A 16,712-nucleotide genomic window follows, 5' to 3' on the forward strand; every position below is an offset into this window, starting at 1 on the left:
CTTCATACTGTTATTTTCTATTTGTTCGCAGTTTTACAAGCTAGAGGAGAAAAGAGGTCCACAACATTGCTGGGTTGGGATATGTAAGAACGGAACTTGTCGTGACCTAATCGAAGCGACGTGCTCCGACTACTGAACCGCGCTCATTTTGCAAGAAAAAAGCACTTCGAGGCATCACTCAAGTGGAAATAAAATGTCTTTTGACGACTTGGTAAACTTAGCCTTATTTTTGTGTTTGACCTTGTGAACGAAGATTCGGCTGGAATCCACGTATTTTACAAAGCGTGTTCGGAAAAGGTAAAGCTGGAAGCTACCGTGGAGCAAGGTATCTCTAACGCTGCTTTTAATCATGACTAGATGTCACTCTCCTCTCTTTCCCAAGCACCCAACACGTGCATAAATTGCCTTCGCTAAGCCGAGCTCCCAACAAGTGGTGACCCATGGCATTTACGTGTTTTCGAACACTAGTTCTTATGCTCGACTCTGCTACTACTCCTACAGGCAGAGGCGACCCCACGATTACGTCTCCTGTTATCGCAGCAAAGCTTCAACTTGTTCCCCTTTTCGACAGCAGTCCGCGGATTAGGTTTACGCAAGTAGAGGTCCGGCCCGTTTTCAATTCCAGCACATCACTTCACAAAATGAACGTAATTGCGCGTCGTCGCTGCGCTACCCACCATCGACGACGCTCAGACGCCTTGCTTGCAGGTACACCTTCTCCTACAGCGCACGACAACCTAAAACGCACGGTCCTGCACCGCCTTCAGAAATCGCAACACAGTAACCTCCGGCAGGTTTTTTCTTAGAACTCGGTAAACAACGGCCAACTGCTGCACCGGATGTGTTTGTTACATGGCGAGGACTCCTCAAAAGAGTGTCAGCTCCTGTTTTGTGCGAAATGTTTGCGCAGCGTCTGCCACAGTCCACACGCGAGGTACTGGCGGGCTCGGACTATATCAGTCTTGGTCGGCTAAATACACTCACGAATCGCATCGGCGGCTGCTCGTTTTCGGCACAGTTACCAATCACCGCTACGACAGCCTCAGAGCCAGGGGACCAAGTCTCGCACCAAGACTAAACAATGCACTACCTTACCAGTTCATTTCAATTCAATTTATTCAGACAAAATCTTTTTGCCCAGGTTGAAGGGACAAAAGACACTAGAGACACGGATAACTCGCGACAACGCTGAAGACCAACTTTAGCACAGCCCTTCGTCTACAAAGTCTCGCAGTGAATCTAAGGCCCACCTGAGCGATCGTGCCGGTGCCACCGTCGCTTTGGCGAACAAGCCCGTCGCTGCAGAGATTTCGAAGGCAGCTGTTACATACTGGGACGGGACTTCCTCGAACATTTCAACCTGGATGTGAGTGTTCGTGAACAGTGCCTAAAGGATAAAGCTACATCCCTCGATCTACTTCACGTGCGGTTTTACCTCACCTCCTCGGGTATAAGTACACTTCGGCCGTCTCAACGCATGACAAGATACTTGCTGAGTGTCTGCAGCTCATGACGCCCCGACATACAGACTTTTTAGTGCCCGCAGCTCTCGAAACCCAATAAAACTAAAACTGAAGCGTCATGACACCACACTCGCTAACCTGTCGCCGCCGGTTGGAAGTTGTCTACCCTGAGCTCGAAGAAATGCTGCACGTTGGCGTTATTGGTCCTTCATCAAGCAAATGTTCTTGACCTCTCCATCTTGTAACAAAGCTGTACAATGGCGACTGGCGGTCTTCAGAATTACCGACCTTTGAATGGCGTCACTACTCCGACTCAATATTCTCTTCCTCAAATACAAGACTTTCGCGCTCGTCTCGCGTGATAGAAATATACAGCAAGATTGATTTGATGACTGCCTGCTACTCAATCGACCCTTGAGGGAACAACACCAAGGAGTAGTGTACAGGGTGCAGTGTTCGGAATGCCCAGCTAGCTACATAGGCGAGAGCAAGTGCTTCCCAGAAAGAATGCGCCAACATAAGAACGACGTCAGGAAGATGAAAATGCAACGCAGCGCTCTTGCAGAGCACTGTGAGAAACATGACCATAAGATCGACTTCGACGGCGCTTCTGTTCTGGAAACAGAAAGGAATCTGGGAAGGAGGCTCTTGCTCGAGTCGTGGCACATTCAAAACACACCGGCAAATGTCAACCGGTCCCTTGGAACAATGCTCTCGGTTTACGTTCACGGCCTCCGAAACGTGAGGGAAAGGGAAATCCGGAGCCGCGGTTAAACAAGTCGGGGAGAATCTTCCATGACCAAACCAGCACCCCCTGAGGAAGGGGCTGAATCGGTCCCGAAACGTCGGGTTCTCTTACACTTGGCTGGAGCCATACTAACCTCCTAAATATTCCACCCAGCCAGATTTCTGTCACAATGTTTACGTTTAAGTCATTACGCATTGACTTCGGCCAGGAAGCGGCACTCCTCGCAAAGCGGTACGTGAGCGTAGCAAGAGGGATCATGACCTACAAGACTCATCTCGACTTCACGAAGACCTGCCGGGAGATGAACGTAGTACCACGAAGTCTTCAGCTTAAACGCTTAGTGCACACGGCGGAGGGCAACAAGATCATCGCAAAAGCCGAACAACGCCTGCTAAACGCCCGAATCCATGAATGCCACAGCGTGTTCAAGAAGGAATTAGACCTGTTTTTCCTCCGACGGCAGCTTCGATATCGACTGCCCAACGTCTTTCCGTCTTTGGAGGAATTTGCTCGAAATGTGGCGGCAACAACAGCTCGGAAGCAGCAAGCGGCCCACAAGAGCAAGCTCACGACACTCCAAGGAAAAAACCCCACCGCGGACATGACAACGATAATTTCGTCGTCAACCTGTCCTCCAGGCAACTCTCCCCTACCGAGCATAGCGTGCTGGCCAAGAGATACAACTTCAACGTGACCACGGCGCATCCGTCACTACCAAGGATCATTGCGGCTACGGAGGAAGGCATAAGACGACTTGACAACGGCATTCGAGAAAATGTCCGTCTCAAGGCCATCGGCGTACTATCAAAAATAGGAAAGCGCCGTGAGCACAACATATCGAGGAAGGAGAATAATGCGATCCGTTCACTCCGAAATGATGAGAACATTGTCATCCCCCCGGCCGACAAGGGCAACGCAATGGTCGTGCTCGATAGGGAGGCGTACAGCGACCAAGTGCGTGATCTCCTTCACAGCCCGGCCTATGAAACGCTGGCGAAAGACCCCACATCGAGAGTCCAAAGGGAACTGAACAAGCTCCTGGCGGATATCTTTAAGAGGTACCTGGAGGCAAGAACCACCAACCTCCAGCTTATCTGCCGGAGCGGCTCTGCACCAGGATTTTATGGGCTTCCCAAGATCCACAAGCCCACCGTCCCGCTCCGTCCTATCGTGGATTTTACATCTCCACTCCGTGCGCTGTCCAAGTACCTACACCGGACTCTGGCGCCGCTCGTGGGAAAAACACCAACCCACATACGCAACGCCAGCCCTTCGTGGAGCGCATGAAAGATGTGACAGTGAGCAGTGATGAGTGAATCGTTTCGTTCGACGTCGTGTCTGTGTTCAAGAGTGTGCCCATAGCGCTAGCAGTGTCCTGGGCACGAGCGGCTTTGAAGGAAGATAAACTCTTCGGCGAAAGAAGCTGCCTAAGCATCGACGAACTGTGTCGTCTGCTGGAGTATTGCCTCAAGGGGACATACTTCAGCGTCAAGGGGATCTTCTACAGACAAGCCAGCGGGACCGCGATGGGGGCGGTGATCTTCGTTACAGCTGCTAACCTCACAATAGAGCACATAGAAGAAACGGCACTACGCTCCTTTATTGACAAGCCGAAAGTGTTTGTGAGGTACGTGGACGACTGCTTCTGCGTCATAAAGAAGACAGCCGTAGACAGCTTCCTCCAACATCTGAATTCCGTCGACCAGGCGATACAGTTCACGGTGGAGCGAGAGCGAGACGGGACGCTTCCGTTACTCGATGTGGCAGACGGACGGCAGGGCGAGCGCATGACCTTCGCGGTGTACAGAAAGCCAACGCACACCGTTAGGTATTTGCATTTCACGTCCTGTCATCCGACTGCCCACAAAGCTTCGGTAGTTTCGGCGCTCCTATCACGTGCAAGAACAATCTGCACGTCGGAAGGGGAGAGAAAGAGACAAGAGGAGAGGGTCATCGCCGAGCTGCTAATGAACGGATACACTGAAGCTTTCATTCGCCGAGTGTCGCGCCGTGTGCCGAAAGACACGCTAGGCGACCCCCTCCCCCTTCCCGGCCACCCCACCGGCCACAATGGAATCCAAGAAGCCAGCTCAGCGCATTGTCATACCATATGTGCCGGGCATCAGTGAAGAGCTCGCCAGGATTCTCAGGAAAGAGGGGGTCACGGTGATACACAAGCCAGCGTCGACGCTCACCCGCCTGCTACCGCGGCCGAAGGATCGACCCTCGAGGGAACAACACAAAGGCGTAGTGTACAGGGTGTCGTGTTCGGAATGCCCAGCTAGCTGCATAGGCGAGAGGAAGTGCTTCCCAGAAAGAATGCGCCAACATAAGAACGACGTCAGGAAGATGGAAAATGCAACGCAGCGCTCTTGCAGAGCACTGTGAGAAGCACGACCATAAGATCGACTTCGACGGCGCTTCTGTTCTGGAAACAGAAAGGAATCTGGGAAGGAGGCTCTTGCTCGAGTCGTGGCACATTCAAAACACACCGGCAAATGTGAACCGATCCCTAGGAACAATGCCCTCGGTTTACGTTCACGGCCTCCGAAACGTGAGGGAAAGGGAAATCCGGAGCCGCGGCGAAAACAAGTCGGGGGGAAGCTTCCATGACCAAACCAGTCACCCCATAAGGAAGGGGCCGAATCGGTCCCGAAACGTCGGGCTCTGTTAAACTTGGCTGGAGCCATAGTAACCTCCTAAACTTGTCTTAGGCGCATCAACAATTTTTTCCAGGAAGCAAAAACGCGGTTGCCGATCGCATTCTTCGTCTTCCACTGCCTGATGCGCCAAGTCAATTTATGCTAGACACTTCGACCACGGTAGTGGGTGTCTTACTGCAGCACAAGGCGGCACAAAATGGAGGCCACTGGGCTTTTTATATAGGCGCCAGGCACCTACAGAAGCTCGCTGCAAAACATTAGAGAGAAAGAGAGAGATGTTGGTCAGTTACGTACTCTAAAGCATTTTCTTTTTTTTACGAGGGCTGTATTTTTTTACATTTCGGCTAATCACAAGCCGTTAACTTGCTTCTTCAAGAGCCTAAAATTCTTCCACTTAAAACCTGCGCTTAGGCAAATTCTCATTAATTTCCTATTTTATACGAGTATCACTCCCATCTGAGACCGCAAGTTACGCAGCTGACGCTGTGTCGAGGCTCGGCGCGCTACCTGCTGGCCCCTCAATTACGAAGCCATAATGCCCATCTAGCAAGAACACCTGGTACTGCTCCAATTGTGCAAACAAAGCTATCCCCGCTCCAGCTGGCGGAAGTGCCGCCTCCCTACGCAACAACATTGGTCAAAAGCGACACGTCGCAGGCAGCTCCTCGCCCGTGCGTCCCCATCAGTTTTGACAGCCAATATTCAATGCACTGCATGGGGTGCTGTTCTGGACTTCCGCCATTTTCTGTCAAATTTGACGTAGCCGTGACGTGTACACAATGATGACGCAAACGCATGAAGGGTGATTCCACGTAAGATCGAACAAACGATGGCTGGTCGACCTCTCAAATTTATTTCAAAATTTTATATATTATTGCCTGACGAGTGGAAAGAAGAGATCCGCAATTTGTTTTAACGCCAAAAATTTTTTCGAACCACAGGAAATCAATAATCACGAAGAGGTGGAGTAGAGCGCTCATCCGCTCTGCTGTTTCGGCCAACTTTCGTTATGAATTGCACAAAATATATTAAAGTTAGGTAGCTGAAATTTATTTACCTAAATACATGCATGTTTTTGCTTCTGCTCATGTATTTTTAGTTTTTATGTGTCGTGTAGATGTTTTTATAAAAAACCTCAAAAATGGCCCAATCGGCAAAATTTTCTTTACTTTGAAGGTCTTTATCTCAAAAAAGCCTTGTAGCAGAGCGACAAAAATTCTGCATTACGTTCTTCGCATGCGTATCTACCAAACTGCCAAATCTTGTATTTATATAACTTTTCAGTAAAGAGATATGATCGGGCTAAGTTCAAGAAAACACCGAACAATGAAAACTTCTGACGACAATTAAAAAAAACCCATTTTTTAAATTTCTTAAACTTTGTCCACTTATGCTCCTCCACATCAGCTTTCACAATAATTAAAAACATGTTGCATAATGTCGTTGCACTAATAGTTACGGCCCCTCCAAAGAGACCCTTCGGCAAGGATGGGCCAATCCGACTTCTTGCCCAGCAAGTGTATAAAATGCAGGCAGGATTGAATTTCTTTTTATTAAAAGGTCAGCAGGTACCTAAAAAGGTGTCGCCGGCACTGAAGACATTAATTTTGAAATTATTTGGTCACTGCAGCGGCCACGAGCGCGGAGCTACCGAGTAGGCGCGCGTGCACCCGAGATGCTCGTTGTAAGAGACGGAGCAGTGAGAGCACGTTCTCGCGTCCTCAGACCGATTGAGTTCGAAACAGCAACACCTCTCGGGTGACTTGAACGCACGTGCACTGGAGCTTCGCTATTCTATCCGCCCTCTGTTCGCATCTCAGCTAGGCGCTGATAACACGGCGGAGATTGAAGCAAGATGAAAACTCTATAAGGGAGCTATGAGCGCTCGCTTCACGCACGCTGCTGCCACAGAAACTGCGCTGCGCCAGTTGCGATCAGTGGAAAGCATGAACGTGGCGCTCCTGTGGCAAAGCAAAATATGGATTGTCAAAGGAAAGAAAAGCAAAACTATCGGTAACCGGATGCGCTTGTCTATATTAGATGCCGGCAGCAGACGGCGTGAACTGGCCGCGTGTTCAGTGCGCTGTTCACACTTCATTCGGCGCGGATAGTTTCTTGTGCTTTGCTCTTACTCTACACCTCCTGTGCGTCTCATGACGAGAAAGTATAGCTCTGAATGAGTCTATTGTGGAGACTACCTTTCGAAGCACAAGAAGCTTAAAGGAGTACTGATACGAATTTTAAAAAAATTCGGATTGTTGCTCGAAATAAAAATACTGTTGTCGAGAAACCTAAAACGACTATTGTGGTGCCTGGGAATGCATCCTATACTTTAATTAGCGCCACCTTAAATAGACACTTTCGGTTTCGATATTGAGGGGGTGGCTTCTCAGTGTCGTTCATAGCAGTGTGACGTCACGGAGATACAGAAATTCGCGACGTAGTAGCGGGAAATCCGTCATCTGCTCGTGGTGCAATAGACAACGATGAGTGAATTGTCGTCCAGTGACCCTGACAGTGATTTCTACGATTAGGCTGCATGCAGGACGCAGAACTCGCGAACCTCGGAGGAAATGTCTTGACTTGTCGGGATAATGTCCTTGCAGTGTGGCTGGCTTGCAAATGCTCAGCGACGAAAACTTCAAAGTCAAATTAAAATATTTTATACTTGTTCTCCGACTCCAGTGTGTGGACAGCATGGACACTGCATACCAACGAAGCAAAAAATGTCCCTTTTGCGATGTCTCGAAATCGTGTCAGTACTCCTTTAATTAATGCAAAGAAGCCAAAATTTCGCAGAGTTACCTACCTAGACATAAATGCTTTGAAGGAACGTTTAACGCCCGAAAGATCAGTGACTGTCAGTGAGACGGACTACTTGTGCTACGCGTACTTTTGCTACCACTGCAATGAAAGATCTTCACGGAACGCACTGTATAACGATGACATTCTTGTGCCCCCTGAAAAAGAATAGTCGCAATTAACCAGATCACTGCGACTACCGGTGCACATGCGTTCAAGTCACCCGAGAGGTGTTGCTGTTTCGAACTCAATCGGTCCCTGAGGACGCGAAAACGAGCTCCTCACTGCGCCGTCTCTTACAACGAGCATCTCGGGTGCGCGCGCGCCTGATCGGTAGCCCCGCGCTCGTGGCCGCTGCAGTGACCAAATATTTTCAAAATTAACGTCTTCAGTGCCGGCAACACCTTTTTAGGTACCTGCTGGCCTTTTATAAAAAGAAATTCAATCCTGCCTGCATTTATACACTTGCTGGGCAAGAAGTCGGAATTGCCCATCCTTGCCTAAGGGTCTTATTGGAGGGGCCGTAACTATTAGTGCAACGACATTATGCAACATGTTTTAATGATTGTGAAAGATGATGTGGAGGAGAATAAGTGGACAAAGTTTAAGAAATTTAAAAAATGGGTTTTTTTTTTTTAATTGTCGTCAGAAGTTTCCGTTGTTCGGTGTTTTCTTGAACTTAGCCCAATCATATCTCTTTACTGAAAAGCTATATAAATACAAGATTTGGCACTTTGGTAGATACGCATGCGAAAGAACGTAATGCAGAATTTTTGTCGCTATGCTACAAGGCTTTTTTGAGATAAAGACCTTCAAAGTAAAGAAAATTTTGCCGATTGGGCCATTTTTGAGGTTTTTTATAAAAACATCTACACTACACATAAAAACTAAAATACCTGAGCAGAAGCAAAAACATGCATACATTTAGGTAAATAAATTTCAGCTACCTAACTTTAATATATTTTGTGAATTCATAACGAAAGTTGGCCGAAACAGCAGAGCGGATGAGCGCTCCACTCCACCTCTTCGTCATTATTGATTTCCTGTGGTTCGACAAAATTTTTGGTGGCAAAACAAATTGCGGATCTCTTCTTTCCACTCATCAGGCAATAATATATAAAATTTTGAAATAAATTTAAGAGGTCGACCAGCCATCGTTTGTTCGATCTTACGTGGAATCACCCTGAAATGCTTGCAAAACGCGACGTGAAGGGGACATAAGTTGCAAAGAAACGTGCAATTAAACACTATTTTGTATCTGAAATTGTCAATGCAACAACAGAAAAATAAGAGAAAAGTGAAGCGTTTTAGTTTTAAATTTGTGAAGCAGACGATATCTTCTGCAATTTAGCGCGATATTTGAGGATGAGCGACAAAGCCATAGTAACCTTTTTAGGCAATAAGCGAGCCAGCCAGCCAGCGTCGGACATTGCCGGCATCGTTATTTCGCTGGTTGTTTTGTGTAGGTGTTCTGTGGTTATGTCCGGCAGCCGCCTGGGACCCAGCAGCAGGCGCCGCCGGAGTGGCGGTGGCTATGGCTAACTAAAAATGGCGGCAGCTCGAGCTCGAGGCGCGGAATGACGGTGCATCAGGTAAGCTTGCGTTTCACTCGGGGGTGGTGTTGACGTTTCAGCTATGCACATGCTTATTGGCAGGAGAACAGGCGGAGGGCCGTTCGATTTGGCGACGCACGTTTTGGTGGACGACGCCCGCATCGTTACAAGTATGCGCGTCGACCCCGTCTTGGGGCTGCGGTGGCCCCTTCGTTCCCAGGGCCCGCGGCGTCCAGAAGCGCTGCCGATAGTATAGAGATAAGGAGCTACACAGCATTGCAGTATTAATAATGCCCCTTCTGTTCCTTCTGTCTTTTTTGTTGCGGTGGCTGTTCCGCGTCTAGTTTATCTTAAGTAATGTGCCAACTAGCCCAACAGCCAGCTGAGTTATTTATAAACGTCTCCGATGCGCGAAGTATCTCCTGAACTGTCGTGATCATTAGATGATGCTATATGTTTTTCTGAGGATGCGTAAGGACTACTGTAAGTAAAAGTTACAATCATGTAAATATACATAGCAGAAGCAATAAGAGTTAAGTTTCAGGACCTCACGTTACGCGCGATCAGTTGAATCTGAAAGATAAAGTCTAGGCGAGATCTCAATCCACAGGTGCATCTCCGAAGGTGTTAGCTGTGAAAGTACTTCCACGTGCTTACAACATACGGTTAACAAGTGCATACTGGCCACAGATAAAGAAGAGGTATTGTAGTATTTCATGCAGTTGATGTTACATTGGACTGGCAGCACTAAGAAGTGCACAAACTGAACTAAAAGAGATGTCTTTTATGCAGATGTGCTGGCTTCAAAACCGGCTGGTACAATATTAGAGGCATCCTTTGTTGTTGTTGGCAGCAGTGAATGATAAGACAATGATGTAAGCAATGAGGACAACTTGACTGCTTTTTATTATTGCAAGGATGATGAATACATTCTCACAATACATTCTGAAATATCATGTATTACTCTTGCATGTAAACTTGTATAGTCCACCAAAGAAACCAGGACAGAAAGTAGCTACACAGTGCTGTGCCCACGTGCCTCTTTCGGTACTGGTTCGTTTTGTGCCTATAAGCGTTACATAGATTACCAACCACAGCAAGCTTGTGCTCTCGCATGTACGAGTGGCTACTACATGAATAGAGCGTTGTACACACCTGCCAGACTCGTACAGTCCATCACACGGGTTCGCATTGTGAATAAAGTGCTGAAAACAATGCTCTGGAATGGCATTCAATGTTGCATGCACTGCTGCAAAATAACACAGTCTGTTTACAGAGTCACTATGGTCTCAACAAACTAGTCCTCCTATGATTTGCGGCAGAAGCTGAGCATGATTTTGCCTAACCATTTGGTACAATTAGCATGCTCTCAATGAACGAACACAATGAAGCTTTTGTCAGAATACAATTCCTGCAAGAACACAGTACAGGGGATAGGTACAGGATCGAACACAATGCAAGTGGCTACTTTGTCATGAGAAACAGCAAGAGCTTCTTGTGTTTCACGTTTCTGTGCACATCTCGCAGGAATGTAAACCCCATTACATCGAGTCGTGCCCAGCTGTGAACCACTACAGAGCGTGATCCTGCCTTTGCCTACCGCCTGATACATGTTTACTGCAGCCGTATCGTCGCTCTTGTTGTTGTAAAGGTCCGCATATTCTCATTCGAGTTCTTCAGTGCAAGGGATGTCGTCTGGCTCAGGTAGCTGCTGCCAAACACCGAGGTTGTGAAGCACGACACAAACTGCGATGATCTTCGACGTGAAGAGTGGGCCATAGTACAGTGTCCTGTACCTCTGCAAGCACCGAATGTGGGCTTTCAGGGACTCCAGTGCACAGTTATACGACGCACCGCAGTGAAGAGTGGGTGCGGGGTGGAATCGGGCAGCAGAGGATTCTGCAGGATGTGCTCCGGGATGGGGTAAGCAGCCAAGGTTGAAGCGAGGTATGCACTATTCACCTGTGGAGGACAGTGTTCCAATTAGCATATTATGAATGGATACATAAATATGTACTATTCCTTTCTCACTTCTTTTAACTTATTCCAAGACATCGTGTCACTGATATGCACTGCTTTCCTTTTTTTACAGCTAGAACATATTGACAGAATTGCTTGTCTGGTTAGGTTACATAATTACGGCTTTTGAAATGCTCCAACAAAAAAATGGCTTTATCAACTCAATTCCTTCGTCAGGAGGACATGACAACGAAGCTACTGAACTGCAACCTTTAACTTCTGTCATAGAGAAGAAGGGGCGAGTGACAGAAGGCTCATCTTCTTGGTGGCAAGGGTGTTGTGCTTTCTTTGATTGCATGGGACTGATGTGTGGTTTCAGACGGTCAGCGCACTCAAGGCTTGGTTTCGCTTAGCTTTTTTTGTGCTTAGGGCCGTCAATGAAAAGTGACAGCAGGTTTCTTTTGCAACCGTTTGAGGTTGTTTTTTAGTGCTTTTTATGAACCATGACTGAAATACCTTTGAGTTGTCAGTTGACTTATTTATTGCTATATAGCACATGGCTGTGCTTGCTTATTTGTATTTTTTATACAAGTTGTCCGTTCTACCATAATTGTATTTATGAATGTACCACATCTAGGGCAGTTGTATTTGATGTATTCTTTTTTTTAACATAGCCTCAGAGTGTAGCATTTTCTGTATCATCGCATGCTACTATTATTATTTCACCACTTTATAATAAAGGATCATACAATGTCTTCATGAAAGTTTATTTCATGCTTGACCTTTCTATTGCACTGGTAGTCTTTCCCATGACCATAGAAAGACAAGTTGCAATTATTCACTGAGAGCAAGTCGGATCATTATGTGCCGCCTCGGGTCTCAGTATGACTTTTTTCTCAAATGTGTACATGAGAGAGTCTTCATTCTAGTGCTACTAAAGTAGATATTGTTCGACCAAGGTTGCTGCCAGTAATAACATACGGGGCAGAAATTTGGACAAACAGACTTGAGTAGTTAAGAACCATGCAGTGTGTAATAAAATTACCATGAATAATGTTTTTGCTACACTAAGACACCACACAGCATTCTCATGCTTGCATACCAAGCAGCTATTCACCACCTGGCCACGACGTCCACTGCCAGTCTGTCTCACGGTGAATGTCTTCCACATAAAGTCGTCGTGCACGGACCCCCGAGTGCGAGGGCAGTCCATCGACAGGGTTGGTCAATACCTGCAGAGTGTTGTTTGCTTTGGAAGGAATTCGGCAACAGCAATACAACCAGCTACATGCGAACAACTGGTGTGCCGACACACTTATTTCTCTCGAGTTGCTTTCGGAGCGCAGCTTCGACAGCTGTATCTTTCATTTCATATGTGGCAGTTACTGCATGTCTGCATATCACTGTTTATTAAATTAGAGCGCAATCAGCACGTTGATTTCTTTCATGCATTATTTTTCTTAAAAGCTGCCACGATTAAATATGAAGCTCGATGAACTTTTTATGGTGTCAAGTCACCCCTGCCAAAACTAAATAGTGACGAAAACTCCGTTTACCGCGACTACTACTGCGTTCTTTTCTATCACTGCAGAGTGGCGAAAAGCTGTCTTTCACGTTCCTCCTTTGCATTCTACTAACAGCATGCGCGAGATTGAATAAGATGAAATTGTGTTCTCACCACCATGACGCTGAGGGCGTAAAAAGTTCTTGCGGCAAAAGTAAGCAGCCTTGTGCCATCGTCCTTTTCATACGGCGCACTTATGCACACGAACGTGTCGTCGACCACCTCAACGCAGCCTTCAAATCTTACATCTACGTGGACAAAGCCTTCCTTTTGGCAGGGAGGGCGATCCACTCATTACCGAGGCGCTCGACGATCGCTTCCAGGACAGCATGAATCGTGAGACCCACACTGGACTAGCTCGTCGGCACGTCCTCGCTGTTCGCGATCGCGTCGTGGATAACTGCCGGTGGCGAACAAGCGAAGGGCGCAAAGCACTTGTAGCTCAACAAAAACAACAACAACGGTCGGGGTTGTTCTCGTTTCCGTACGCCGCCTCTCCAGGTCCTGGCGAAGCTCCCCGCACAGCCATCGCACAGTGTCCTTGGTCAGCCGGCACCGCAGTTGAAACAATTGATCGGTCATCACAAAAGCATCGCGGTACTCGCGGAATTCTTTCTTCCTGCAGCTCCAGCCACTACACAACAAAGGGCAGCGCCATTTTTCTTCGCTTATCTAGCGTTCTCTTGCGGCGAGAACCGCAACTTCGAACAAGCCAAATTAAACAATAACCTTTTATTTTACAAGCAAGCTTCATGTACAACACTTTAATATTACTAACCGAAAACATGCTTGTAAAGTAACTCACGGAATGACATCTACACATACGTATGTACGAGAGGCTGCACATCGAACAAGCAACTCAATTTACAACAATATGGCGGTCAATTTTGGGCACTTCATCGTTCTCACATTTTAAGCTGGCCCCGCCACGGTGGTCTAGTGGTTATGGCGCTCGACTGCTGACCCGAAGGTCGCGGGATCGAATCCCGGCCGCGGCGGCTGCATTTTCGATGGAGGCGAAAATGTTTGAGGCCCGTGTACTTAGATTTAGGTGCACGTTAAAGAACCCCAGGTGGTCAAAATTTCCGGAGCCCTCCACTACGGCGTCTCTCATAATCATATCGTGGTTTTGGGACGTTAAACCCCAGAGATTATTATATATTTTAAGCTGCAAATTTGGCAGGATGCAACGTCACGCAACGTCAAATTGACGCTACAAAAAGTGAGGTCCTGTGACGCAATGGGCGCCATCAGTGCAATGTCCAATCGTGTTGCAGACATGACGGCTCTTCGTCAAGCGAGCAGTAGTTTCGATAAACATCAAGTTGACCGTAGGCACAGCTCAGTACCATATTTCGGTTTCGTTGTTCAACCCAAACCTTTATTTCTACATGACAGAGTACGGCGAAGCGTACATCGGAAAAAATTAACTATTTTTTGGCACGTACGTCATCGCAGATTCCTGTGTCGTAACGCCATTGCAGTGCCACAATGCGAACGACCTCGCGTGACCAATCAAATCATCAACATGGCGGAATTTGACAATGTCCAGAATAGCACCCATGGTCTAAGTTATTCGCCATGACAGCTACAGATAGGCTTATCACGATCCGCTACGACTGGCCAGAGATTTACAAAGATATCGAAGCTGGGAAAGAAGTGTCAAGCCTGAAAAAGCCATGAAAGTGACCCTGCACCCGCGTTTCGCGGCGAAGCTGTTCGGTCTACTAGACAGCCATTTCCACTCGGTGCATAGAGACCTGGCGGGTCAAAAGTGAGGTACCTTTTTAAAGCACAGCTTACGTCCCAGGAAGCTGTGGCATCGGTGAGCGTCTCCACAGACGACTGAAGGCGTTATTGACTGCCATTATCGACAGACAGCACTGAGTGGAAAAGCTGCCCTTAACAATTAACGGTGACCGCGTAGTCAACGAGCCGAGATCCTCTATGGGTCATCAATGTTCGTTCTAGGCGAGTATCACGGCACCCAGCCAGTCAATGACGCACAAATCATTGTGCGCTAGTTTAGTGAAGGGGCACGGACAGAAATGGTTGCTCTATATTGTCACGTGGTCGTGACGTCGACGAAGGCAGCAGTCAGCACGTCACAGATGAAACTCTTTATTTGGCCGAACATGTGGCCGAGAAACTGAAAGGCAAGTTACAGCAATAGACTGATAGCGGCGAGCAGAACGTCGACCTTCGATCAACTGACAAGCGGTGAAGCGCGTCGGCATTTATACATGTGCCGTCGAATATTCCAGCGTTATCGCTGGTTGTCGCGCAAGTTCTAGAATAAGCTCGAGCGTTCGCGTCTTGCGCGCAAATCTTAACAAAACGATCTACAATAATCGGGAAGCTTCTCGAAAAATGAGGCGCAGTTTGCGCTGAGCGTTGCTGACAGTCTTTGTGGGTGAAAGCCGAATGCAGCAAAAGTGATAATAAGAAACGCACGTCGCAATGCCCTCCCCCCTGAAAAAGCATCGTCCTGATGCTTAAAACAGAGCACGCGGGGGTGGCCAATGCATGCAACAAGAAATAACGATAAAGCAAGAAAGTACAATAAGCAATAAGTAAAAGTACGAGAGAGAGAGAATTTATTTGAAGGCAGAGAGGTCGGTCTGAGGTAGTGCGCTCTAGCCTGCTACTCTGCACAGGGAAAAAGGGAAAGGGGAAAAAAGGAGTGATGAGGGGTTATGATGAGGAGAGGAAAGAGTTATGCGTATATACAATAATACAATAACCACGTGACATGGTTGTTTCGCTATAGTCTTGTGTCGAGTTCTGTGCTCTTGAGAATATCTATCACAGCTTTGATAGCAAGAATCGGTGTGGCAACACTAAGTAAGAAGTAAAAGTACAGTCCTCATATTCACTAACGCGCGTAGTATGGCTTGAGGCGCACGACATGGACGACTTCAGGTCGCGCACGGCACCGTTGAGAGTTCGTAATACCGTCAGGGACCACCTCGTAGTCGAGTGTGCCGTGGCGTCTAAGTACCCTGTACGGTCCGAAGTATCGTCGAAGAAGCTTCTCACTAAGTCCCCGTAGGCTTATTGGCGTCGATACCCATACACGGTTCCCGGGTTGGTATTCCATGTGGCGTCGTCGAAGGTTGTGGCGGCGGCTGTCAGCCGTCTGCTGGTTCTTGATCCGTAGGCGGGCGAGCTGTCGTGCATCTTCGGCACGTCGCAAATAAGCAGCGACGTCGAGATTGTCTTCGTCGGTGGCCGTTGGCAGCATTGCGTCGAGCGTCGTTTACTGGGCTCCTTCCGTAGACCACGTGTAAGGCGTCACCTGCGTCGTTTCTTGCACAGCGGTGTTGTATGCGAAGGTCACGTACTGAAGGATGGCATCCCACGTCTTGTGCTCGACGTCAACGTACATGTCAGCATGTCGGCGATGCTCTTATTTAGCCGCTCGGTGAGGCCAATGGTCTGAGGGTGGTAGGCAGGGTCCCGCGGTGGCTTGTCTGGCTGTACCTCAAGATCTCCTGAGTTAGCTCCGCAGTAAACACCGTACCTCTGTCGGTGATGAGACTCTCGGGCGCCATGACGCAGAACGATGTCTTCAACGAAGAACTTCGCTACCTCGACGGCACTGCCTCTAGGTAGGCCTTTGTTTCGGCGTAGCGGGTCAGGTAGTCGGTAGCTACGACGACCCATTTATTACCACTAGTCGACGTTGGGAACGGCCCCAGGAGGTCCATTCCGATCTGCTGGAACGGTGGCCCCGGTGGCTCGATCGGCTGAAGAAAGCCTGCTGGTCTTGTTGACGGGGTCTGGCGTCGCTGACAGTCTCGGCATGTCCTACGTAGCGAGTGGACGTCGGGGGCAAGGTGCGGCAGTAGTACTCTTGTCTCTTGCCAGCGTTCGGGAAACATCGAGGTGTCCTGTCGCGTCGTCGTGCAGGGCCTGGAGTATATCTGGTCGCAATTCTGAAGCCATCACGAGAAGGTA

General features: G+C 48.1%; 2 protein-coding genes across 3 annotated transcripts in view; both read left to right on the forward strand.

Annotated features, from left to right (window-relative positions):
• Positions 1 to 143, forward strand: part of LOC119390395 (uncharacterized) — a 255,236-nt gene extending 255,093 nt beyond the window's left edge. For both annotated transcript variants that reach the window (XM_049414826.1, XM_049414829.1), the window contains exon 5: positions 32 to 143. In XM_049414826.1, coding sequence (XP_049270783.1) covers positions 32 to 136 — 105 coding nt within the window. In that variant the 3' untranslated portion in view covers positions 137 to 143. The remainder of the gene's footprint in view (positions 1 to 31) is intronic.
• Positions 144 to 2,467: 2,324 nt separating this feature from the next.
• Positions 2,468 to 9,218, forward strand: LOC119391383 (uncharacterized). Its single transcript, XM_037659065.1, has 4 exons — positions 2,468 to 2,754; positions 2,850 to 3,444; positions 3,561 to 3,838; positions 9,143 to 9,218. The coding sequence occupies exons 1-4, from the start codon at positions 2,468 to 2,470 to the stop codon at positions 9,216 to 9,218; spliced, it is 1,236 nt and encodes a 411-aa protein (XP_037514993.1).
• The last annotated feature ends 7,494 nt before the right edge of the window (positions 9,219 to 16,712 follow it).

This window comes from Rhipicephalus sanguineus, chromosome 4, assembly GCF_013339695.2.
Source record: "Rhipicephalus sanguineus isolate Rsan-2018 chromosome 4, BIME_Rsan_1.4, whole genome shotgun sequence".
NCBI lineage: Eukaryota > Metazoa > Arthropoda > Arachnida > Ixodida > Ixodidae > Rhipicephalus > Rhipicephalus sanguineus.